Genomic DNA, 25,851 nt, shown 5'->3' with positions numbered 1-25,851 from the left:
TCTCCTGCCCCAGCCTCCCGAGTAGCTCAGATTACAGGCGCCCATCACCATGCCCGGCTAATTTTTGTATTTTTAGTAGAGACAGGGTTTCACCATGTTGACTAGGCTCGGTTACTTTTTAAAGGGTTTTGCAATGGTCCCTTGATCTACTTTTTACCTTAGACGGGAAATAACACTGATTTCCTACATTGGCAGAGTACGATGATCATTTTTGCCCGGACTATCTAGGAGGTTAATTTCAGTTGGGCTACTGAAAACTGCTGGTTCAATCATTCTCCACGTTTATCTAAGTCTTTACCTTTATCTGGGCAGTTCTAGGACATTGAGGGGAATTTTGGTGTTTCTTCCCCTATTATTTCCTGAAGTCCTTTCACTTTAAAAAAACAATAGATTCACTGCTAAAAAAAAAAAAAGTTATCCACTTTCTACTTGCTTCCAGTTTAATTGCAACACATTTTTAAAAGGGTCTACTGTGCTGGCTGGTAAGTTAAATTAAAACTTCTAAAGGGTGCAAGGTCTAAAGTTCACACATTCTTGTGAGGTCGGCTCTGGCTCTACCGAGGGAGATCCTATTATCCGTGGTGCTAGCAGTCCCAGTCCCATATATTTCCTTTAGAATGTCACGAATGAGGAAAAAGAAGTTCAAACGAGGGAACGTAGGTTCAAATGAAGGTCAGATACCTAAAACAGTTTTCTGGTGACTGTGTGCGGCTGGGGTGGAAAAAGTGGGGAAAAGGTACCCAGATGTGGGTGGCCCCGGAGGGTTGCTCCACTCCAGCCCCGGCAAGGGCAGGAGAGCGCGGCCTGCCTGGGAGATGCCCAGAGCCACTGGAGCGCCTACTATGTGCCAGGCGGGGGACGGCAGGAAAACGGCGGGATGCTGTGTCCCCTGAGTCTGGCAGGGTTCTAGGTGCTTTACACGTAGCAAGACACATTCTCCGCCTCAAGGCACTCGCAGTCCGTTTTCTGGGTTGCATCAGGTGGGGGCAAACCAGGTCCCCGCAGAAGTGAGGACGCTGAAGGAATACAGTGGGGGAAAGAAATGCTTCCCTCTCGTCCTACACACCAGGCAGGCCCCAGAGGCTAAGACCGACACGCCCTCCCCGAAGGGCAGACCCGCCTCGAAGAGGGCGGATCCGGGCAGGGCCCGCGGCCCGGCCCTCAGCCGACCCCCGCGACAGCCGCCCAGCGCGGCGCCCTCTCCTCACGTGTCCCTCCGGCCCCGGGGCCACCTCACGTTCTGCTTCCGCCCGACCCCTCCGACTTCCGGTAAAGAGTCCCTACCGCACCTCCGCGCTCCCTCGGCGCCTCGGGGCGCCCGGCCTCCGATGCGCTCAGTGGCCGCAGCTCCTCGGAGTCCCGCGGCGGGCACCAAGTCTCACCCCTTCGCCGCAGCCAACTGGCCCGGGTGGCGCTCGCTCCAGCGGCCGGCGCCGCGGTGCGGGCGGGGCGGCGGTGGCGCGGCCTCTGGACAGTATCCCTCCGCCGCCCCTCCCCCGTCCGGCCCTGGCCCCCCTCCCTCCCGGCAGCGCTCGCCTCCCTCCGCCTCAGACTGTTTTGGTTGCAACGGCAACGGCGGTGGCGCGTTCCGGCCCGGCTCCCCGCAGCTCCTCGGTCTCGGCGGGCCTCCCCGCCCCTTCGTCGTCCTCCTTCTCCCCCTCGGCAGCCCGGGTCCCCCCCCGGCCGCGCCAACCCGCGCCTCCCCGCTCGGCGCCCGCGCGTCCCCGCCGCGCTCCGGCGTCTCCTCGGCGCGCCCGGCTCCCGGCTGTCCCCGCCCGGCGTGCGAGCCGGTGTATGGGCCCCTCACCATGTCGCTGAAGCCCCAGCAGCAGCAGCAGCAGCAGCAACAGCAGCAGCAGCAGCAGCAGCAGCAGCAGCCGCCCGCGGCTGCCAATGTCCGCAAGCCCGGCGGCAGCGGCCTTCTAGCGTCGCCCGCCGCCGCGCCTTCGCCGTCGTCGTCCTCGGTCTCCTCGTCCTCGGCCACGACTCCCTCCTCGGCGGCCGCGGCGACCTCCGGCGGCGGTAGGCCCGGCCTGGGCAGGTGGGTGTCGGCACGCCAGCCCCCTCCGCTCCGGTCCCGGCGTCCCCTCCCCCGCGGCCCGCGCCGCCGTCGCCGCCCCGTGACCCGCCGGGCTGCCCGGGGTGGGCCGGGGGCCGGCAGCGCGAGGGGGACTCGCTTGGGCTTGAGCCCCGAGGCTCTGCCGGGGGGCCCAGCCGGGGTCCTCTAGGATTGTCAGGCTTGTCCAGCCTCCCGCATCATCCCCGCCCCCTCCCCCAGCGGTCAAGATGGAGGGAGCGGGCGGCCTCCCCTCCCCGCGCGTGTTGGGAGGGGTTTTCGGGTAGCGGCGATGGTCAGCCCCGGATCCCCCTTCCGCACGATCCTCCTACCGCAGCGTGGGGATGCTCGGGCAGCGCCCCCACTACCAGTTTAGATGTGAACGTTGGAGGGGTCTAGAGGCTTTGATGTCGTTTTCTGGAACATGTGTCTCCCCCCCCACCCGCCATGGGAGACATCTCGGGAGGGGAGAAGTTAGGTCTGCGTCCCTCGTGCCTGTTAAAGGGGTAGGCACCGGGCTTCTCCGGAATCATCAGGGTCTGTCTGGGCTCTCTCCCCGCCCTCTCCCAGTCCTGGGAAAGATTGGAGGACCGGGTGGAGACAGGTGGGCCTTGGCCCCCGCACCTCTCCGCGTTCGAGTCCGAGGGCGCGGCGGGGGCTCCCGAACTCTCTTGGAATCGTGGGGCTCCGTGTGGCCTCCCGCAGCGTTCCGCCCTCCCCCACCTGGGGAAGGGAAGGGGTGGGGAGTGCCCGGCTCCCTCCCGGCCTTCCTCCTTCCCCCGCCAGGCCTCTCCGGCGCGCGGGTGGTGGCCAATCCGCATTGCTGTTCGAGGCCACAGTGGAGAAGGCGCCTCTGAACAGCGGTGGGCGAGGGCCGGACCCAGGCTGGACCGGGGAGATCCGGGGCGGCAGTGCTGGTGGCAGGGGGCGGGCACCCTGCGCAGTTATCCCAACCCCCGCCCCAATTTCGGAAATGCTAGGAGAGAGAGATTGCAGCAGGGGACGTGGTGGGGATCCTGAAGGCAGAAATGCGGGTGTTTACTGGCGTGTTTTTTCCTCTTACGCTGGGGTTGTGGTAGGGACTGGGGGCTCAGTGTTGTCCCGGCTAGCTGGGTTTGACTCGAGGGTGTGTTTGTGCAGGAGCGCCTGTTGGGGGTGGCGGGTGGTTGTCGGTTCGTATTTCGCGAACTAAGAAAATGCTTAGTGTTCAAAGGGAGAAGCAAACGTCAATAGACTCCATTCCATTGTGGCCGGTGTCCTTAACTTCGGGAGTGCCGCCAGAGCTTACCAAGGGCACGCAAGTCCATTTCCCCTGTGCCTCAAGTCCATCCGTGTTGCAGGCACTGCTGTGCCTTCCTTAGGCCTAGGCCGCCGTCTTGACAGGGCCGGTGACCGGCGTCCTCCTTAAATAGGCATCTTGGGCTTTGGAAGGTGGAATAAGAGGATTTTTCATTCACCTGAGTATTCTTTTTGAAAACACATTTTCAGCAACCCCTTTCTAAAGAATTTTTATTTACAGCAGAAATTCCCCATCAAGAGGAATCAGCTGGTTTTTAAGGAATTCTGCTGCCTTCAAAGGGGGCGGAAACAGTCGGTTGTTTGACTTTACACGCCCCGCCCACCCTTCCCCTTCTGTGAGTCTGAAGCATCCCAAACACTGCTTAGCCAAACTAGTTCAGATGAAGTGATCATTTCCCCAGGTAGAGGGTAACTTCAGTTTCCTTTTTTCGTTGGTATCTAGCAAAAAAATTTAAAATACAATGTTTATAGAAAAGGATGCATTCTGTTTTTACTTTCTTAGGTATTAGCAAGAGATTTGGCAGATATATTCAACATGTTCAAATATATAAACGTTAAAACTAACGTCGTTAAGTTGCATTGACTATGAGGCTTAAAAATTAGACTATAATAGAATTTGCACCTGAGTAGTTGGAGTGATCAAAGATATTTGGAATATTTTAGTACTACAAGGTCTTTTTTTCTGTTCCTTGAGGCTTTACAACAGTTTAAGGTTAATTTAGATTTTTCCTTGCTTTAAGTTCCTTTACTTGAGACCTAAATGGTAGCCCTTATTCTTTTTGATGAATAGGTGAAATTTTGTTTACTGTGTTGGATTTGCATAATGTGAAATTTTATTCTTGTACAGATCGTTAATGTAGTATTACTTTGAATTTGAATCACTTTCCTCCGTTCCTTATAAATAAGTTTCAGCTTCTAGAATCTTCTGACTTATGTTTGTGTGTATCAACAGTGAAAATAAGTTTCTGAGAGCAAGGGTGAAAAAAGAAAATGCAGCATTGGATTTGACAAGTTTCGAGATAGCAAAATATTCTTGAAAGTCTGGAAATTGACATCTGCTTTAAGAAACATCTCATAATTTGACTTCTTGTGTGTGTGAATAGTTTTTCATGACTTTCAGAAGTGATTTATTCTGGCCGGGCGCGGTGGCTCAAGCCTGTAATCCCAGCACTTTGGGAGGCCGAGACGGGCGGATCACGAGGTCAGGAGATTGAGACCATCCTGGCTAACACGGTGAAACCCCATCTCTACTAAAAAATACAAAAAACTAGCGGGGTGAGGTGGCGGGCGCCTGTAGTCCCAGCTACTCGGGAGGCTGAGGCGGGAGAATGGCGTAAACCCGGGAGGCGGAGCTTGCAGTGAGCCGAGATCCGGCCACTGCACTCCAGCCCGGGCTACAGAGTGAGACTCCGTCTCAAAAAAGAAAAAAAAAAAAAAGAAGTGATTTCTTCTATCTTTGTTATACACATGTTTGAAGGTGGCTGTTTTAGGAAAGATAATGTAAGCACAATATTAGAACATAATTTTACTTTAATATAATTCTTTTTTTTTTTTTTGAGATAGAATCTCACTCTGTTACAGCCCAGACTGGAGTGCAGTGGCCTGATCTCAGCTCACTGCAGTCTCTGCTTCCTGGGTTCATTCAAGTGATTCTCCGGCCTCAGCTTCCCGAGTAGCTGGGATTACAGGTTCGTGCCACCACACCTGGCTAATTTTTTTGTATTTTTAGTGAGGACGGGATTTTGCCATGTTGGCCAGGCTGGTCTCGAACTCCTGATCTCAAGTCATCCACCTGCCTTGGCCTCCCAAAGTGCTGGGATTACAGGTGTCAGCTACTGCCCCTGGCCAATTTTTGTATTTTTAGTAGAGACGGGGTTTCACCTTGTTGGCCAGGCTGGTCTCAACTCCTCGTGACCTCAAGTGGTCTGCCAGCCTTGGCCTCCCAAAGTGCCAGGATTACAGGCAGACATGAGCCACTGCCCCCAACCATCCGTCTAATTCTTATTTTTGTTTTTTACCTTTTCGTTTTTACGTAGTAGAGGTGATTGTGTATGTTATTTTGTAGTTAGCTTTTTTCTCCTGAACATTGTATTGTAAATGTAAATTTTTTTTTTTTTTGAGACGGAGTCTGTTGCCCAGTCTGGAGTGCAGCGGTATGATCTCAGCTCACTGCAGCTTCTGACTCCTAGGTTCAAGCGATTCTCCCACCTCAGCTTCCTGAGTAGCTGGGTCTACAGGAACATGCCACCATGCTTGACTAATTTTTGTATTTTTAGTAGAGACAGGGTTTCGCCATGTTGGCCTCAAACTCCCAACCTCAGGTGATCCACCCGCCCTTGCCTCTCAAAGTGCTGGGATTACAGGTGTGAGCCACCGCGCCTGGCTGTAAGGTTTTTACTTAACCATTCTGTTGTTGGGAATTGGGTTTCCACTTTTTTTGTTATAGATAGTGGTGCAGTGAACATTTTTAAATAGCTTTTTGCTTCAGTGTAATTATTTCCTTAGAGAAAGTTCCCAAGAGTGGTTTTACTAGGTCAAAGGGCTTCAGGATTTTGATGGCTTTTGCTAGCGGTGCTCTGTTCTTCTTTTTTTTTTTTTTTAAGAGACAGAGTCTTGCTCTGTCACCAAGCCTAGAGTGCAGTGGCGTGATCTTGGATCTTGGCTCACTGCAACCTCCTCCTGGGTTCACGCCATTCTCCTGCCTCAGCCTCCCAAGTAACTGGGACTACAGGAGCCTGCCACCATGCCCAGCTAATTTTTTGCATTTTTTAGTAGAGACGGGGTTTCACCATGTTGGCCAGGATGGTCTCGATCTCCTGACGTCATGATCCTCCCGCCTCGGCCTCCCAAAGTGCTGGGATTACAGGTGTGAGCCACTGCGCCCGTCCACGGTGCTCTATTATTCTTTAGAAGACTTGTATTACTTCCAGTGCCACGAAGGTTGCTCGTCCATAGAATGGTTTCTTTGTAGTTTCTCAAATATTGTGGGGAATTTTCAAAGGAAAAATTGCATTTTTACTGTCAAGTGCATACATTATTAAGTGCTTTTGTTACTGGATTATTTATGTTTGAGTTTAATTTGGTTCCTCTGAGGATTTAATAAGGTAATATATGTGAAGATGTTTTGAAACCCGTAACCACTGTTATTAATGAGGATTCTTGGTTTATCTATTGTTATAGTACTGAGTTAAGTGCAGGAATGAAATTCCTGAGGAACTGTTCTAAAGCTTTGTTGTTGTTGTTAACCTCTCTTTTTCATCTGAAAGTGTTTTTTATTAGCTGCTAGCCTATGACCAAGTTATTTTTGGTAACTTTCATGTAATTTCATGGCACTGTTGGGAATTTTCACTGGTTAACTCATCTTCTCCTTCTTCTACATTCCCTTCCCCATTAAAAATAAAAATAGGGATTTACAATTCTGTTACTCTATTCCTAAACCTAAATAATACGACATTAGAATTGCTTGGGATACAGGATTCAGTGTGAATAAAATATTTTTCTTTTAGTGATTTTCGGGTTAGTATTTTTACTGCTTCTTTCTCTTGAAGCATTGCAACTTAAAAATTGTGCTGTTTAGCCAGGCGCCTGTAATCCCAGTTACTCGGAGGCTGAGGCAGGAGAATCACTTGAGCCCAGGAGGCAGAGGAGGTTGCAGTCAGCTGAGATCGCCCCGCTGCACTCCAGCCTGGGAGACAGAGTGAGTTCTGTCTCAAAAAAAAAAAAAAAAGTGTGCAGTGGTTTAATGTAGTTGTTCATCATGCTTCCATTTAAATTTCAATGAGACCGTTCATCTTTTGCAGTTAAATATCTTGTAGAAGGACCTAAAATACCTACATTGAACATAGCTCTAGTGAAGCATCTATGTACACGGGATTTTTGGGATTAATCAGTGAACAAAGCAAGTATATTGTCCTTTTGGAGTTTACATTCTAATGTGACTAGGTAGACAATGAGACATTAAATTACCAGCCTGTGTATAATAGTGTATAAGAGCTATGGGATTAGAAGAAAGCAGATTAAAGGTATAGGGAGTGTGGGAAGGGGAATGAGTTACAATTTTAAATGGATTGGGGGAGCTTCATTGAGGAGCTAACATTTGAGCAAAGATTTGAAGGTCAGGTATTTAGCCATTTGCTTTTTATCTAGATTAATTAGTCTTGTGGCCTCATTAGTAATTTATAAGGTTTAAATGGCATCATCCTTTGTTATTCTTTTATGTGCATATTGATACTAACCATCTCTGAAGTTAGACCAAAAAAGTTAATTGACATTGAGGGTCATTAGAGGTAAATTGTAGATGGCTATGACTAACCAAAGAGGCATGTTTTGTTTTTCTTTTGGGCTTATATATTTTACCTAATTAGTTTAGTTTTTGTTTCAAGTATGTGGAAAAAATAAACTTTTTAAGTTGCCAAAACTTGCATTGGTTTTCTTTTTCTTTTTTTTTAAGAGAAAGAAGTAAGTCTGTAGTTGCTTAAAGATTTCACATTCTGAAACAGTGAAAACATTTATGGGATCAGTCATGGTGTTCCTGTTTTTGGTTAAATGTAAACTTGTATTTTCAGTGTTACTCTAATTAGCGATGGTATATAATTTTACATAAGGGATATTAACTCATATTGTAGCTATATAGTAGCTGTATGTTTTGACTTAAAGGAGGATCTCAAGGCCAGGTGCGGTGGCTCACACCTGTAATCCCAGCACTTTATGAGACGGAGGCAGGTGGATCACCTGGAGTCAGGAGTTCGAGACTAGCCTGGCCAACATGGTGAAACCCCATCTCTACTAAAAATAAAAAAATTAGCCAGGCATGGTGGTGGGTGCCTGTAATCCCAGCTTCTTGGGAGGCTGAGGTAGGAGAATTGCTTGAACCCAGGAGGTGGAGGTTGCAGTGAGCCGAAATCATGCCATTGCACTCCAGCCTGGGCAACAGAGTGAGACTCTGTCTCAAAACAAACAAGAAAAAAACAAAGGAGGATCTCATTTTTTTTGTCCTAAATAGCTACAGCTGTGTTAAAACTGTCACCTTAGCAAAGTACAGTTTTTTGCTTTGAAAGGAATTTTAACATTTTAGAAGATTGTCCTCGAGAATTACAATTTTCTATTTTGACTAGATAGTGATAGTATTTTGATGTTGTGTAAAAGTTAAGCATGAACAAAACCCTACTTTTTTTTTTTAGGTATTTCAAGTAATTGTGACAACTTCAATGGAGATGTAAACAGTTTGTTAAGAGGCACACCTGCTACTGTCTTTTTTTTTTTTTTTTTTTTTTGAGGTGGAGTCTTGCTCTGTCACCCAGGCTGGAGTGCAGTGGCACGATCTCTGCTTACCGCAACCTCTGTCTCCTGGGTTCAAGCGATTCTCCTGCCTCAGCCTCCTAAGTAGCTAGGACTACATGTGCACGCCACCACGCCTGGCTAATTTTTGTATTTTTAGTAGAGATTGGGTTTCACCATGTTGGCCAGGATGGTCTCAAACTCCTGACCTCAGGTGATCCACCCACCTCAGCCTCCCAAAGTGCTGGGATTACAGGGGTGAGCCACCATGCCTGGCTGCTACTGTATCTTTTTAAATGAAAGTTCTTGGGTTTTATTTTTTTTGTTTTTTTTTCTAAGATTATCTGGGTCATCTATGACGTGACTGTTACCATCTAAGGGTTTTTTTTTTTTCTTTTTTTTCTAGACGGAGTCTCGCTCTGTCGCCCAGGCTGGAGTACAGTGGTGCCATCTTGGCTCACTGTAACCTCCGCCTCCCAGTTTCACGCCATTCTCCTGCCTCAGCCTCCTGAGTAGCTGCGACTACGGGCGCCCACCACCACGCCTGGCTAATTTTTTGTATTTTTAGTAGAGATGGGGTTTCACCATGTTAGCCAGGATGGTCTCGATCTCCTGACCTCATGATCTTCCTGCCTCGGCCTCCCAAAGTGCTAAGATTACAGGCGTGAGCCACCACACTCGACCCATCTAAGGGTTTTTTTGTTTGAGACAGAGTCTCTGTCGCCTGGCTGGAGTGCAGTGGTGTGACCTTGGCTCACTGCAACCTCCGCCTCCGCCTCTGGGGTTGAAGCAATTCTCCTGCCTTAGCCCTCCCGAATAGCTGGGATTACAGGCACCCAACACCATGCCCGGCTAATTTTTGCATATTTAGTAGTTACGGGGTTTCACTCATGTTGGCCAGGCTGGTCTTGAACTCCTGGCCTCAGGTGATTCCCAAAGTGCTGGGATTACAGGCGTGAGCCTCCCCACCCAGCCTCGTGAGCTAAGGTGTTGTTTTTTTTTTTTTTGAGACAGAGTTTTGCTCTTTCCCAGTTTGGAGTGCAATGGCGCAATCTCAGCTCATTGCAACCTTTGTTTCCCGGGTTCAAGTGATTCTCCTGCCTCAGCCTTCTGAGTAGCTGAGATTACAGGCGCCTGCCACACCACACAGCTAATTTTTGCATTTTTAGTAGAGATGGGGTTTCACCATGTTGGTCAGGCTTGTCTCGAACTCCTGACCTTGGGTGGTCCACCGCCTTGGCCTCCCAAAGTGCTGGGGTTACAGCCGTGAGCCATTGTGCGCGGCCTACTCTGTTTCTTAACAGTAACATCAACAACAAAAATTCCTAAATCTTAAAAATGGAAGGCAAAAACCCTAAGCTTTGAGAGATTAGGGAACTTGCCCAAAGCAACATTTGTAGGATTTTATTACACCTCTCCATTTATTATTTTTCTTTTAGAGTCAAGGTCTCCCTTTGTCACCCAGGCTGGAGTGCAGCCTCAATCTTCGGGGCTCAAGCATTTCTCCTGACTTAGCCTCCTGCGTGGCTGGGACTACAGGTACACACCAGCTGGCTAACATTTAAATTTTTTGTAGAGACAGGGTCCTGCCATGTTGCCCAGATTGGTCTCAAACTCCTGGACTCAAGCAGTCCTCCTGCCTCAGTTTCCCAAAGTGCTGAGATTACAGGTGTGAGCCACTGCACAGTGCCCCCCTCTTTATTTTTATTTTTAAATTTTAAGTTCCAGGGCCCCTCCCTTGAAATAAATGGAGACGTAATATATACACAAGATCCTGCTGTGTATTTTAAGGCAATGGTCCCCAACCTTTTTGACACTAGGGACCAGTTTTGTGGAAGATGGTTTTTCCACAGGGGCAGGGGATGATTTTGAGATGAAACTGTTCTACCGGCCAGGCGCGGTGGCTCACGCCTGTAATCCCAGCACTTTGGGAGGCTGAGGCGGGCGGATCACGAGTTCAGGAGTTCGAGACCATCCTGGTTAACACGGTGAAACCCTGTCTCTACTAAAAATACAAAAAAGTTAGCTGAGCGTGTTGGAGGGCGCCAGTAGTCCCAGCTACTGGGGAGGCTGAGGCCAGAGAATGGCATGAAACTCGGGAGGCGGAGCTTGCAGTGAGCCGAGATCGAGCTACTGCACTCCAGCCTGGGGGACAAAGTGAGACCCCGTCTCAAAAAAAAAAAAAACAAAAAAAGAAACTGTTCCACCTTAGATCATTACGCATTTGTTAGGTTCATTCTCATTAAGAGCACACAACCTACATCCTTCGCCATGCGCAGTTCCCAGTAGAGTTTGTGCTCCTGTGAGAGCCTAACACTGCACCTGATCTGACAGGTGGGGCTCAGGTGCTAATGCTCACACAGCTCGTGTTGTGCCGTCTGATTCCTAACAGGCTTTTTTTTTTCTTTCTTTTTTTTTTCTTTTTTTTTTTTTTCCAAACGGAGTCTCACTGTCACCAGGCTGGAGTACAGTGGTGCCATCTCAGCTCACTGCAACCTCCGCCTCCCAGGTTCAAGTGATTCTCCTGCCTTAGCCTCCCATGTAGCTGGGACTATAGGCGCACGCCACGATGCCCAGCTAATTTTTGTATTTTTAGTAGAGACGGGGTTTCACCATATTGGGCAGGATGGTCTCGATCTCCTGACCTTGTGATCTGCCCAGTGCTGGGATTACAGGCGTGAGCCACTGTGCCCGGCGCCCTAACAGTCTTGTTTTAAGAATACAGTCATGGACAGTCCTTGACCTTCAGGATATCTTTTTGTAACCTTGATTTTGGTTTGCTAAAATAGGAGGTCTATTTTCTTATCTTTGTTTTTAATGTATGTAGTTCTGTACTTATGTGGTGTGAAGTCTACTTAAATGTTAAATCCTTGGATATTTATTTATTTTGAGACAGAGTCTCACTCTGTCACCCAGGCTGGAAAGCAGTGGCATGATCTCGGCTCACTGTAACCTCTGCCTCCCAGGTTCAAGTGATTCTCCTGCCTCAGCCTTCTGAGTAGCTGGTATTACAGGCGTGCACCACCACACCTGGCAAAGTTTTGTATTTTTTTTTTTTTTAGTAGAGATGGGGTTTCACCATGTTGGCCAGGTTGGTCTTGAACTCCTGACCTTAGGTGATCTGCCCGTCTTGGCCTCCCAAAGTTTTGAGATTACAGGCTTGAGCCACTGGGCCCGGCCTTATTTATTTTTTGAGACGGGGTCTAGCTCTGTCGCCCAGGAGGGAGTGCAGTGGCATCATCATGGCTCATTGCAACCTCAAGTTCTCAGGCCCAGGTGATCCTCCCATCTCAGCCTCCTGAGTATCTGAGACCACAGGCATGTGCCACCATGCCCAGCAAAATTTTTGTTTGACTCTGTTGCCCAGGCTGAAGTGCAGTGGCAGGATCTCGGCTCACTGCAATCTCTGCCTCCTGGGTTCAAGTGATTCTCATGCCTCAGCCTCCTGAGTAGCTGGGATTATAGGCATGCACCCCCACACCTGGCTAATTTTTTTTGTTATTGGTAGAGATGGGGTTTCATCATGTTGGTCAGTCTGGTCTTCAACCCCGACCTCAGGTGATCCACCTACCTTGGCCTCCCAAAGTGTTGGAATTACAGGCGTAAGCCACTGCGCCTGGCTTTTTTTTTTTTTTTTTTTGTAGGGACAGAGGTTTTAACTTGTTGCCCAGGATGGCCTTGAATTCCTGACCTCAAACAATTTGCCCTCCTTGGCTTCCCAAGGTGCTGGGATTACAGGTGTGAGCCACTATGCCTGGCTGATTTTTTAAATTATTATTATTTGTGTGTGCGTGTGTTGCGGGGTGTCATCCTGTCACCCAGGCCGGAATGCAGTGGTGTGATCTCAGCTCACTGCAACCTCTGCCTCCATAGTTCAAGTGATTCTCCTGCCTCAGCCTCCCGAGTAGCTGGGATTATAGGTGTGTGCCACCACGCCTGGCTAATTTTTGTATTTTTAGTAGAGATGGGGTTTCATCGTGTTGGCCAGGCTGGTCTTGGACTCCTGACCTTAGGTGATCCAACTGCCTCGGCCTTCCAAAGTGCTGGGATTACAGGAGTGAGCCACCGTGACCGGCTTGGTTTAGTTTTTGTTTTTATTGTTTTTTTTGAGACGGAGTCTCGCTCTGTCGCCCAGGCTGGAGTGCAGTGGTGCCATCTTGGCTCACTGCAAGCTCCGCCCCCCAAGTTCATGCCATCCTTCTGCCTCAGCCTCCCGAGTAGCTGGGACTACAGGTGCCCGCCACCATGCTTGGCTAATTTTTTTTGTGTATTTTTAGTAGAGACGGGGTTTCACTGTGTTAGCCAGGATGGTCTTGATCTCCTGACCTCGTGATCCGCCTGCCTTGGCTTCCCAAAGTGCTGGGATTACAGGCATGAGCCACCATGCCTGGCCTGGTTTAGTATTTTTATGAGTCTGGGTTGTTAATTAAAACTTGTCACAGCTGTTAACCTTAACTTTTTATTTTTTATTTTTATTTTTTTTGAGACGGAGTCTCGCTCTGTCGCCCAGGCTGGAGTGCAGTGGCGCGATCTCGGCTCACTACAACCTCTGCCTCCTGGGTTAAAGACATTTTTCTGCCTCAGCCTCCAGAGTAGCTGGGACTACAGGCATGCGCCATCTCGCCCAGCTAATTTTTGTGTTTTAGTAGAGACTGGGTTTCACCATATTGGCCAGGTTGGTCTCAAACTCCTGCCCTCGAGTGATCCACCTGCCTCAGCCTCCCACGCCTGGCAACCTTGACTTTTTATTTGCTGGTAATTATCTGTGTTTGCATTCATGTGAAAATTTGAAATTCTCATTAACGTTTAACGATACTTACATAGATTACTTGTAATTTAAACCCTGAAGTTGTGTCAAGTGACTATAAAATGTCAATTTCTTTTATTTACTTATTTATTTATTTATTTATTTTCGTGACAGGATCTGACTCTGTTGCTAAGGCCGGAGTGCAGTGCTGCAAATATGGCTCACTGCAACCTCTGTCTCCCGGATTCAAGCCATCCTCCCACCTCAGCCTCCTGAGTAGTTGGAACTACTGGTGTGCCCCACAGTGCCCGCCTGGTTTTTTTGTATTTTCAGTAGATGTGGAGTTTTGACATGTTGATCTTGAAATCATAGCCTCGAGTGATCCACCCACCTAGGCCTCCTAACATGCTGGTGTTACAGGCGTGAGCCACTGTGTCCAGCCCGAAAATGTCAGTTTTGTGCCATGATTAATAGCTAACTACATTTTGGGAATGGAATAAAATGTCATTCTGTAATGAAGTCTTTTTAAAACTCATTAGTTGTGGTATGAGGCTTGTTGGCAATATAAGTGAACATGGTTTATTTTTATTAACTGTATCAGAGCTTTAGAATATTGGTCTCCTGAAGCCATTGCCTTGAGAGGCTTTATTGAACAGTGTTGCCAATGATCAAAATTTTTTTTTTTTTTTTTCTTTTTTTGAGACTGGATCTTACCCTGTTGGCCAGGTTGGAGTATAGTGGTATGGTCATGGCTCATTTGCAGCCTCAACATCCTGGGCTCAAGCAGTCCTCCTACCTCAGTCTCCTGAGTAGCTGGAACTACAGGTACATGCAGCCATGCCCGGTTTTTGTATATTTTGTAGAGACAGGGTTTAGCCGTGTTGCCCAGGCTGGTCTCAAACTCTTAAATTCAAGTGATCCATCCACCTAGTTTTCCCAAAGTGCTTTAATTACATGCGTGAGGCACCGTGGCTAGCCAGGTCAAATATTTTTCGTTGACATTTTTCATATTGCTTTTTAAAGTCATGTTAAAATGTTCTTAATAATTTTTCTAAGTGGAATTAATCTTGATTATAATTTTAGTTTTTTATAAAGGGCTGGTCTTGAAACAAGTACTGCATTTTTCTTTTCAGGTTTATAAACATTTATTGTGGACTTTGTGCAGTTAACTATTTTCATTCCTGAAACGCATTTGGAAATCAGGAATTAAAGACTAAATGTCTTTTCACTGAAGCTTGAGCAAATTATAGAAAGGAGAGGTTTTTTTTTTTGTTTTTTTTTTTTTGGTAGAAATGGGGGTCTTGTTATGTTGCTCAGACTGGCCTCCAACTCCTGGGCCTAAACTCCTCCTGCTTCAGCCTCTGGTCTGGAGAATTCTTTATGGCCTCTTTGAGAACTTATTTTTACTTTACACATGATTCTATCTAGCTTTCTTTTGTGATATACATATTGGCAGCAAGTAGAAAAGTAATATTTTCAGAGGCAGATGTATTAACCGCAATGAGAAATAACAGTAGCGTGATAGAAAGTTGAAAGACATGGCTGGGCACGGTGGATCACTTGAGGTCAGGAGTTTGAGACCAGTCTGGCCAATGTGGTGAAACCCTGTCTCTACTGAAAAACAGAAAAAGGGCTGGGCTTGGTGGCTCACCCCTGTAATCCCAGCACTTTGGGAGGCTGACGAGGGCAGATCACAAGGTCAAGAGATTGAGACCATCCTGGCCAACAGGGTGAAACCCCATCTCTACTAAAAATACAAAAAAATTAGCTGGGCGTAGTGGTGCACGTCTATAATCCCAGCTATTCAGGAGGCTGAGGCAGCAGAATTGCTTGAACCCAGGAGGCAGAGGTTGCAGTGAGCCGAGATTGGGCCACTGCACTCTAGCCTAGCGACAGAGGGAGACTCTGTCTCAAAAAAAAAAAAAGAAAAAAGCCGGGCGTGGGGCAGGACGTGCGCCTGTAATCCCAGCTACTTGGGAGGTTGAAGCAGGAGAATCGCTTGAACCTCAGAGTCGAAGGTTGCAGTGAGCTCAGATTCAGATTGTGTCACTGTGTCCCAGCCTGGGTGACAGAGCGAGACTCTCTGAAAAATACAAAAAACACGTTTGGAAGACTGATGGCTGGGCATGGTGTCTCACACCTGTAATTCCAACACTTTGGGAGGCTGAAGCAGGCAGATTACCTGAGCCCAGGAGTGCAGGTCCAGCCTGGGCAACAAAGGCAATCCCCGTCTCAACAAAAAATATTTATACTAAAAATTTAGCCGGGCATGGTCATGCACGTCTGTAGTCTCAGCTACTTGGGAGGCCGAGGCGAGTGGTTCACTTGAGTCTGGATGTTGAAATGAGCCGTGATTGCACCAGTGCACTCCAGCCTGGGCATTAAAATGAGACCCTGTCTCAAAAAACAAAACAAAGAGACTGGAGAATTACTAAAAAAAGGACACAAGAGCTCAAAAAATATACCATTCTGGGAGGTTTTTTGTTGTTGTTGTTTTTGAGATGGAGTTTCGCTCTTGTCACCCAGGCTAGAGTGCAGTGGCACCATCTCCTCTCACTGTAGCTCTGCCTTCCGGGTTCAAGCAGTTCTCCTGCCTCAGACTTCTGAGTAGCTGAAATTACAGACGTTGGTCACCATGCCCGGCTAATTTTTGTATTTTTAGTAGAGACGGGGTTTCCCCACATTGGCCAGGCTGGTCTTGAACTCCTGATCTCAGGTGATCTGCCTGCCTCAGCCTCCCAAAATGCTGGGACCACAGGCGTGAGCCAATGCACCTGGCTTTTTTTTTTTTTTTTTTTTTTTTTTTTTGAGACAGAGTCTCGCTGTGTCGCCCAGACTGGAGTGCAGTGGCGCGATCTCGGCTCACTGCAAGCTCCGCCTCCCGGGTTCACGCCATTCTCCCGCCTCAGCCTCCAAGTAGCTGGGACTACAGGCGCCCACCACCACGCCAGGCTAGTTTTTTGTATTTTTAGTAGAGACGGGGTTTTACCATGTTAGCCAGGATGGTCTCGATCTCCTGACCTCGTGATCCACCCACCTCAGCCTCCCAAAGTGCTGGGATTACAGGCTTGAGCCACCGTGCCCGGCCAACACCTGGCTTTTTTTTTTTGACATAGAATCTTGCTCTGTTGCCCAGGCTGGAGTGCAGTAGTACAATCTTGGCTCACTGCAACCTCTGCCTCCCAGCTTCAAGCGATTCTCCTGCCTCTGCCTCCTGAGTAGCTGGGATTACAGGTGCCCGCCACCACACACGGCTAAGTTTTGTATTTTTGGTAGAGATGGGGTTTTGCCATTTTGGCCAGTCTGGTCTTGAACTCCTGACCTCAGGTGATCCACCCACCTAGGCCTCTCAAAGTGCTGGGATTACAGGCATGAGCCATCACTCCTGGCCTGGGAGTTTTGACTAAGTTTGTAGCTGTATACTTTAGGCCCTAAAGGCATTACTATTTTATAGCACAATGTAGTTAATTAATGTGCTCATAATGGTGACTCATAACGCCAGGTTAAATGATTTTTTTTATATCTCCCAGAGAAGTATTTTTCAATCGGCGGGTCATGACCCCTTAGTAGATTGTGAAATTACATTAGTGGATTATGACAAGCATTTTTAGAAAAATGAATAGGAAGTGTTAGGACACACTGCATTATTGAAATAATTGTTTTTGAGATGGCGTTTCACTCTTAGTTGCTGAGGCTGGAGTGCAGTGGCCTGATCTGCCTCCTGGATTCAAGCAGTTCTCCTGCCTCAGCCTCCTGATTAGCTGGGATTACAGACATGGGCCACCACGCCTGGCTAATTTTGTAGTTTAGTAGAGACAAGGTTTCTCCTTGTTGGTCAGGCTGGTCTCGAACTCCTGACCTCAGGTGATCCGCCTTCCTCGGCCTCCCAAAGTGCTGGGATTACAGGCGTGAGCTATCACGCCTGACCTAATTTTTGTATTTTTAGTAGAGATGGGGTTTCACCATGTTGGCCAGGATGGTCTTGATCTCTTGACCTTGTAATCCACCTGCCTCGGCTTCCCAAAGTGCTGGGATTACAGGTGTGAGCCACTGCGCCCAGCTGCCAAGAATTGTTTTAAGCTTTGGTTTGAGTTAATGTATATATACTGCATTGTAATTCAAAATGTAGTTTTTGGCCAACTCTAGGCACATTGCCTATGGACTAGTCCTGCTCTGCCTTGAGCAGCAATGGTTCAATTAATTTTTTTTTTTTTTTTCTTTTTTTTGAGACAGGGTCTTTGTCACCAAGGCTAGAATGCAGTGGTGCAGTCTCGGCTCACTGCAACCTCTGTCTCCTGGGCTCAAGCGATCCTCCCACCTCAGCCTCCTGAGTGACTGGGACTACAGGAGCATGCCCCCGTCCCTGGCTAATTTTTGTATTTTTTGTAGAGATGGGGTTTTGCCATGTTGTTCAGGCTGGTCTTGAACTCTGGAGCTCAGGTGATCCACCCCCCTTGGCATTCAGAAATGCTGGGATTACAGGGATGTGCCACCGCACCTAGCCCAAAATTTTTTAAAGTAATTTTTTATTGATACAGTCAGAAAGTTACTGCTTTAGAGCCACAGAAATGCAGTTAAAGGTTTGAGGAAGAGTTTTGAGGTTATATCTAAGCTAGGGTTGTCAGATTTGGCAAATAAAAATACAAGACACTCAGTTAAATTTGAATTTTTGATGAACATTGACTAATTTAGTATAATTGTGTATCAAATTGCATAGAAGAAAGTTACTTATCTAAAGTTGAAATTTAACTAAGCATCTTGTATTTTATCTGGCAGCTCCAGTCTAAGCTGGAATCATGGCTCACTCTTTTTTTTTTTTTTTTTTCCAGTCGTAGTCTTGCTGTGTTGCCCAGGCTGGAGTGCAATGGTGTGATCTTGGCTCACTGCAACCTCAGCCTCCTGGGTTCAAGTGATTCTCCTGCCTCAGTCTCCCAAATAGTTGGGATTACAGGCACCCACCACCATGCCCAGCTAATTTTTGTGTTTTTAGTAGAGACAGGGTTTTGCCATGTTGTTCAGGCTGGTCTTGAACTCCTGACCTCAGGTGGTCCGCCCACCTCGGCCTCCCAACGTGTTGGGATTACAGGCATCAGCTACCGCTCCCGGCCATGGTTCACTCTTTAGTAATTAAATTTAAGTTCTATGAAAGCAGGAACTTTGTTTTATTCACTATTGATTGTATCCCTGTTTCTTGGATGGTTGGCACTTACTACTTGGTCAGAAGTTTGAATGGGCAAGTTACTCAGCCACTCTCAGGCTTAGTTTATTTATTAAAAGAGAAAGAATTCCTTCCTTGGCTGGGCACGGTGGCTCATGCCTGTAATCCCAGCACTTTGGGAGGCCGTGGCGGGCGGATCATGAGGTCAGGAGATCAAGACCAACCTGGCCAACGTGGTGAAAACTCATCTCTACTAAAATACAAAAAATTAACTGGGCGTGGTGGTATGCATCTGTAGTCCTGGCTACTTGGGAGGCTGAGGCAGGGGAATCGCTTGAACCCAGGAGGTGGAGGTTGCAGTGAGCCGAGATCGCGCCACTGCACTCCAGCCTGGGTGACAGAGCGAGTCTCTGTCTCGAAAAAAAAAAAACCAGAAAGGGAAACAATACCTTCTTTATAAAGTGAGATACTGAAGTCTTAATATTTTCTGTTTTTATGTATTCATTTTTTGAGATGGGATCTTGCTTTATTGCCCAGGTTGGAGTACAGTATTGCGATCATGGCTTATTGCAGCCTCAAGTGATCCTCCCGTCTCAGCCTCCTGAGTAGCTGGGACCACAGGCACATGCACCATTACACCCTTCAATTTTTTTTTTGTTTTCTTGTTTTGTTTTGGAGACACTGTCTCGCTCTGTCACCCAGGCTGGAGTGCGGTGGTGCAATTTCTGCTCACTCCAACCTCCTCCTCCCGAGTTCAAGCAGTTCTCATGCTTCATCCTCCTGAGTAGCTTGGTAACACATGCGTGCACCGTCATGCCTGGTTAATTTTTTGTATTTTTAGTAGAGACAGGGTCTTACCATGTTGCCCAGGTTGGCCTCAAACTCTTGAGCTCAAGTGATCTGCCTGCCTTGGCCTCCCAAAGTGCTGCTCCCTACAATTTAAAAAATTTTTTGTAGAGACAGTCTCACTGTTACCCAGGCTGGTTTTGAACTTCTGCCCTCAAGTAGTCCTCTTGCCTTGGCCTCCCAAAGTGTTGGGGTTAAGGCTGTGAGCCAGCACACTCAGCCTAGATTATTCTTATGTTCTGTTCTTGGCACATAGTAGATGTTCAACAATGTAGAGTCAAACACATTTGGAGTTGAAATTACTCTGGTGTTTGTTTTGTTTTGTTTTTTAACCAGAAACACGAGCACTTTATTGAATGCCATTGTAGAAAAGTGTGTGAGGATAAAGGGCTGATACAGGACTTGGCTTTGGGGGCAGGGCGAGGAATGGAAGGTGGAGTACGTGGGATTCAGATCATGGGCAGAGCTCCTGGCCTAGATGATGCCTCCTGATCTATTGATAGACATGAAAGATCAACACTAGGATGATGATGAGCAGAATGGTCATGATGATGTGCACAGTCAGGTCCCAGATGTTCAGGCACTTGGCGGTGGAGGTGTAGGCCTGGGCCCTGGTCAGGTCGCCAACCATTTTCCTGTCCCTAGACTTCGCAGAGTAGACCAGTGCTATGAAGCCCAGGCAGCAGGAGTTCATGAAGTAGGTGTTGAACAGGGACCAGACAACATGGTCGGGCATGGAGTTCTCGCTGTGGATGTAGATCATGGTGGACATCAGGGGAGCATGGTTGTGGGGCACCCCCAGCACAGCCACCTCTTGCTCCTCCTTGAGCATCTCATAGTTAGGGGGATGGCCGATGTTGGTGGGAGTGAAGAGGTTTGGACAGTGTGGTTCATGGTGTCCAGGGAAGACCAGCTGTGGTCGGGTTGCTGGGCTGGTTCTCAGTGGGCCCCTCCCTTTGCCTGATAGTTTGGATTTCTCTGCCTCTGGTGGTTTTTTAGTACTCATTCTATTTACAGGTGAAGAAATTGAGACCAAGAGGGTTATTTGCCAGAGTGTCTCATCATTGGCTGCATAACTGACATTAGAATCTGATGTACTTCTATTTCTAATACATTGCTTTTTTTTTTTTTTTTTTTTTTGAGATGGAGTCTCGCTCTGTTGCCAAGACTGGAGTGCCGTGGTGCAATCTTGACTCATTGCAACCTCCCTCTCCCAGGTTCAAGCTATTCCCCTGTCTCAGCCTCCCAAGTAGCTGGTACTACAGGCGCCTGCCACCATGGTCAGCTAAGTTTTGTATTTTAGTAGAGATGGGGTATCAACATGTTGGCCAGGCTGGTCTCGAACTCATGACCTTAGGTGATCCACCTGCCTCGGCCTCCCAAAGTGCTGGGATTACAGGCATGAGCCACCACGCCTGGCCTTTCACTGTCATTTTTCTTTTTCTTCATCCTTCGTTTCCTTTCTTCTTTTCCCCCCCCCCCCCCCGCTTCCTCCCCTCCCTCCCTCCCCCACTTCCTTCCTTTCTCTACCTCTTTTTATTTCTTCTTTTATTTTTCTTTCTCTGTCTCTCCCACCCCTTCCTCTCTCCCCCACCCCCCACCTACTCTCTCCCCCTCCCGCTTTGTTCCTAAGAGACAGGGTCTTATTATGTTGCTCAGGCTGACCTTTAACTCCTGAGCCCAGATGATTCTGCCTCCTGAGTAGCTGGGACTACACCCACCTCCCATTGTCATCTTTTGTTTTTTTGGAGACAGAGTCTTTCTCTGTTGCTCAGGGTGGAGTGTAGTGGCACGATCATAGCTTACTGTAACTGTGTAACCTCGAATTCTTGGGCTCAAGCATTCATCCCTCCTCAGCTTGCTGAGTACCTGGCCTGGGGCTACAGGTGTGTATCACCATGTCCAGCTAATTTCTTTTTTTTTTTTTCCCTCCGGAGACAGGATCTTGCTCTGTTGCCCAGGCTGGTGTCGAACTCCTGGGCTAAAGTGAACCTCCTACCTTGGCTTTCCAAAGTGTTGGAAGGGATTACAGGCATGAGCCACTGCACCCAGCCTCCTCTTTCTTCCCATTTAACTCCTAACCACACCGAACTTTCTGTCTGCAGAGAGGAGCATTGGTCAACAGTTCACAAAATGGCTAGGCGTGATGGCATGCACCCATAGTCCCAGCTACTTGGGGAGCTGAGGTCAGAGGATGGCTGGAGCCTGGGAGTTCAAGGCGCTGGGCAACACAGCAAGATCTCATCTCTGGCCGGGCCTGGTGGCTCACACCTGTAATCCCAGCACTTTGGGAGGCTGAGGTGGGTGGATCACCGGAGGTCAGGAGTTCAAGACCAGCCTGGCCAACATGGTGAGACCCCCCATGTCTACTAAAAATACAAAAATTAGCTGGGCACAGTGGCGCGCTCCTGTAATCCCAGCTACTCGAGGGGGCTGAGACAGGAGAATCGCTTGAACCCAGGAGGCAGAGGTTGCAGTGAGCCAAGATCAAGCCACTGCACTCCAGCCTGGGTGACATAGTGAGACTCTGTCTCAAAATAAAAGAAAGTCATCTGTACTATTGCATGTTACTCAGTAGTTTCTTTCTCTTTATTGTTGAGTAGTAGTCTATTATATGCATGTACCAGTTTGTTCATCTACTGGTGGACATTGAGTTAGCAGGTTTTGGCTATTAAAAATAAAGCTGGAGGCCAGGTGCGATGTCTCACGCCTATAGTCCCAGCACTTTGGGAGGCCGAGGCAGGCGGATCATCTAAGGTTGGGAGTTTGAGACCAGCCTGACTGACATGGAGAAAACCCATCTCTACTAAAAATATGAAGTTAGCCAGGCGTGATGGCGCATGCCTGTAAACCCAGCCAGGAGGCTGAGGCAATAGAATTGCTTGAACCCGGGAGGTGGAGGTTGCAGTCAGCTGAGATTGCACCATTGCGCACTCCAGCCTGGGCAACAAGAGCGAAACTCTTGTCTCAAAAAAAAAAAGAAAGACAAAAATAAAGCTGGTGTGAATATTTATGTACAGGTTTTGTGTGAACATATGATTTTATTTCTCTTGGTTGGCATGCATGGAAATGAGATTGCTGGGTTTTGTGGAAAGTGTTTATTTTTCCAGGGCACATATAATCCTGTGAGTGTTTATTTAATTTTAAAAGTAATTGCTAAACTGTTTGCTGAAGTGACTGTACTATATTTTCTTCCCCTAACAGTGTATTAATTTTTTTTTTTTTTTGAGACAGGGTCTTGCTCTGTCACCCAGGGTGGAGTGCAGTGGTGCGATATTGTCTTACTGCAACATTGACCTCCTGGGCTCAAGTGATCCTCCTGCCTCAGCCTCCTGGCTGGGACCACAGGCGTGTACCACCACACCTGGTAATTTGCTTTGATTTTTAGTAGAGAAGAGGTCTCACTATGTTGCCCTGACTGGTGTAGAACTCTTGGGCTCAAGTGATTCGTCTACCTCAGCCTCCCAAAGTACTGGGATTACACGAGTGAACCACTGTGCCTGGCCTCATTGTGGGTTTCTTTTGCATTTCCCTAATGCAAAGTGATATTGAGCATCTTTTCATGTGTTTATTTGACATTCATCATCTTCGGTGATGAGAAACTGTGTTTATGCATTGCTTAATGATGGGGATGTGTTGTGAGAAATTTTTTAGGTGATCACATCATTGTGCAAATATAGAGTATACTTACACAAGCCTAGATGGTATACCTACTACACACATAGGCTGTGGTACACAGTATTACTCTTAGGCTACAAATCTATATAGCATGTTACTGTACTGAATATTGTTGGCAGTGGTAACATAATGTTAAGTATTTATGTATCTAAACATAGCTAAACATAGAAAAGGTAAGTAAAAATACAGCATAGAAGATAAAAGTGGTATATCTGAATAGGTCACTTACCATGAATGGAGCTTGCAGGACAGGAAGTTGCTTGGGATGAGTCATTGTATGAGTGGTGTGTGAATGGGCAGGCCTAGGACATTACTGTATACTACCATAGATGAACACTGTACAGTTAGGATACACTAAATTGATAAATATCTTTCTTAGTTTGTTTTTTGAGACAGAGTCTTGCTCTGTCGCCCAGGCTGGAATGCAGTGGCATTATCTCCGTTCACTGCAGTCTCGGCCTCCCAGGTTCAAGCGACTATTCTGCCTCAGCCTCCTGAATAGCTGGGATTACAGGTGTGTGCCACCACACCCGACTAATTTTTGTGTTTTTAGTAGAGATGGGGTTTCACCATGTTGGCCAGGCTGGTCTCGAACTTCTGACCTCAGGTGATCCACCTGCTGCGGCCTCCCAAAGTGCTGGGATTACAGACGTGAGCCACCGCACCTGGCCAGAGATGAGGTCTTGCTGTGTTGCCCAGGGCGTTGAACTCCTGGGTTCCAGCAATCCTTCCACCTCAGCTTCCCAAGAAGCTGGGACTGTGGGTGCACACCATCATGCCTAGCCGTTTTGTGAACTCTTGACCAGTACTCTCTGCAGACAGAAAGTTCAGTGTGGTTAGGAGTTAAGACTTGTAACCTCTGACTTCAAGTGATCTACCCACCTTGACCTCCCAAAGTGCTGGGATTACAGGTGTGAGCCACTGTGCCTGGTCAAAATACCTTTCTTTAAGAATAAATTTAATTTAACTTACTAGTTGATCATTGTATATAGGTCTGTTGTTAACTGAAACATGCGGTGCATGTCTTTATTTGGGATCTGACTTATGTGGAAGTATTTGCATTATCTTCCTTCTAGATTTAGAGCATCTTGACAGTAGGAACAAGTGCCTTGTACAACTTTGTATGCTTAGTAAGTTATCAATTTGCTGTGGCCAGGTGCAGTGGCTCATGCCTATAATCCCAGCACTTTGGGAGGCTGAGGCAGGCAGATCCCCTGAGGTCAGGAGTTCAAGACCAGCGTGGCCAACATGGTGAAACCCCGTGTTTGTTTGTTTGTTTATTTATTTTTGAGATGGAGTTCACTCTGTCGCCCAGGCTGGAGTGCAGTGGCGCAATCTCGGCTCACTGCAACTTCCGGCTCCTGGTTTCACGCCATCTCCTGCCTCAGCAGGAGTGGGACTATAGCCGCCTGCCACCACGCCCGGCTAATTTTTTGTATTTTTAGTAGAGACGGGGTTTCACTGTGTTAGCCAGGATGGTCTCAATCTCCTGACCTTGTGACCCACCCGCCTCGGTCTCCCGAAGTGCTGAAATTACAGGCATGAGCCACTGCGCCTGGCCTACCCTGTGTTTATTAAAAATACAGAAATTGGCTATTTGTGGTGGCACACCTATAGTCTCAGTGACTCAGAAGGTTGAGGCAGGAGATTCTCTTGAACCCAGGAGGCAGTGAGCAGAGATCGTGCCAGGGGACTTCAGCCTGGGCGACAGAACGAGACTGCGTCTCAAAATAACAATAATAATTTGTTGAATATGTGACTATTGGTTTTATTTTTATTTTTATTTTTTGAGCTGGAGTCTCGCTGTGTTGCCCAGGCTGAAGTACAATGGTGTGCAGTGGTGCAATCTTAGCTCACTGCAACCTCTGCCTCCTGGGTTCAGGTGATTCTTCTGTTTCAGCCTCCCGAGTAGCTGAGACTACAGGCATGCACTCCTGTGCCTGACTAATTTTTGTATTTTTAGTAGAAATGGGGTTTCACCATGTTGGTCAGCCTGGTCTCGAACTCCTAGTCTCAAGTGATCTGCCTACCTCGACCTTCCAAAGAGGTGGGATTATAGGTGTGAGCCATGGTGCCCAGCCAGACTATTGGTTTTGTTTTGTTTTATTTTATTTTATTTTACTTTATTTATTTTAAGATGGAGTTTATTTCTCTCTTGTCGCCCAGGCTGGAGTGCAGTGGCATGATCTCGGCTTACTGCAACCTCCGCCTCCCAAGTTCAAGCGATTCTCCTGCCTCAGCCTCCTAAGTAGCTGGGATTACAGGCGCCCACCACCGTGCCTTGCTAATTTTTGTATTTTCAGTAGAAATGGGGTTTCACCATCTTGGCCAGACTGTTCTCAGACTCCTGACCTAGTGATCCACCCACCTCGGCCTCCCAAAGTGCTGGGATTACGGGCGTGAGCCATCGTGCCCGGCTGTTGGTTTTATTATTAGGCAGTAGGAGTTGACCCTGTCTAGAAAAAGCTGTCATGTAGAAAGCATGGCATTTAGAGGCATACCACGTTTAATTCCCTACCCTTTTTTAAATTTTTGGTATACCTCCTGCTTGTGAGGCTTGGGAATACAGTAGTGAATAAGCCAGATGAGGTCTCTCTCTTTCTGGAGCTTATGTGATAGTATAGACTAGACAGAAAGTTCACATTACCCCTGCCACCTTATGGTATTGAGGTGTTTGAGATGGTACTGTTTACTTCTGCCTCATAAAATCTTAAAAGGAGTTCTTTTAGATGAAGAGAAAAACAAAACAAAACAAAAAAACAGAAAAAAGAAAAACCATCTGAAGAATGG

The 25,851-nt window shown here is 47.6% G+C and overlaps 1 protein-coding gene and 1 pseudogene across 6 annotated transcripts in view; one reads left to right on the top strand and one right to left on the bottom strand.

The window, feature by feature from the left end:
- The first annotated feature begins 1,174 nt into the window (after positions 1 to 1,174).
- ATXN2 (ataxin 2) overlaps positions 1,175 to 25,851 on the top strand; it is a 154,438-nt gene continuing 129,761 nt past the window's right edge. For 2 of the 5 annotated variants that reach the window (XM_025401245.1, XM_025401243.1), the window contains exon 1: positions 1,178 to 1,269. Coding sequence is in view for 3 of the 5 variants with exons in the window: in XM_025401242.1 (XP_025257027.1) it covers positions 1,329 to 2,041 (713 nt within the window). In the remaining 2 variants the exon portion in view is untranslated. Of the gene's footprint in view, positions 2,042 to 25,851 lie in introns of all 5 variants that reach the window. The other 3 variants (XM_025401241.1, XM_025401240.1, XM_025401242.1) reach the window with 2 other exon arrangements.
- Positions 19,714 to 20,277, bottom strand: LOC112634120 (annotated as a pseudogene). The gene has a single exon (XR_003121736.1). The product of XR_003121736.1 is annotated as an interferon-induced transmembrane protein 3 pseudogene (transcript).

This window comes from Theropithecus gelada, chromosome 11 (genome assembly GCF_003255815.1).
Source record: "Theropithecus gelada isolate Dixy chromosome 11, Tgel_1.0, whole genome shotgun sequence".
Taxonomy (NCBI): Eukaryota; Metazoa; Chordata; class Mammalia; order Primates; family Cercopithecidae; genus Theropithecus; species Theropithecus gelada.
Note: the sequence above shows the minus strand (reverse complement) of the source record. Positions and strands in the feature narration are given on the sequence as shown.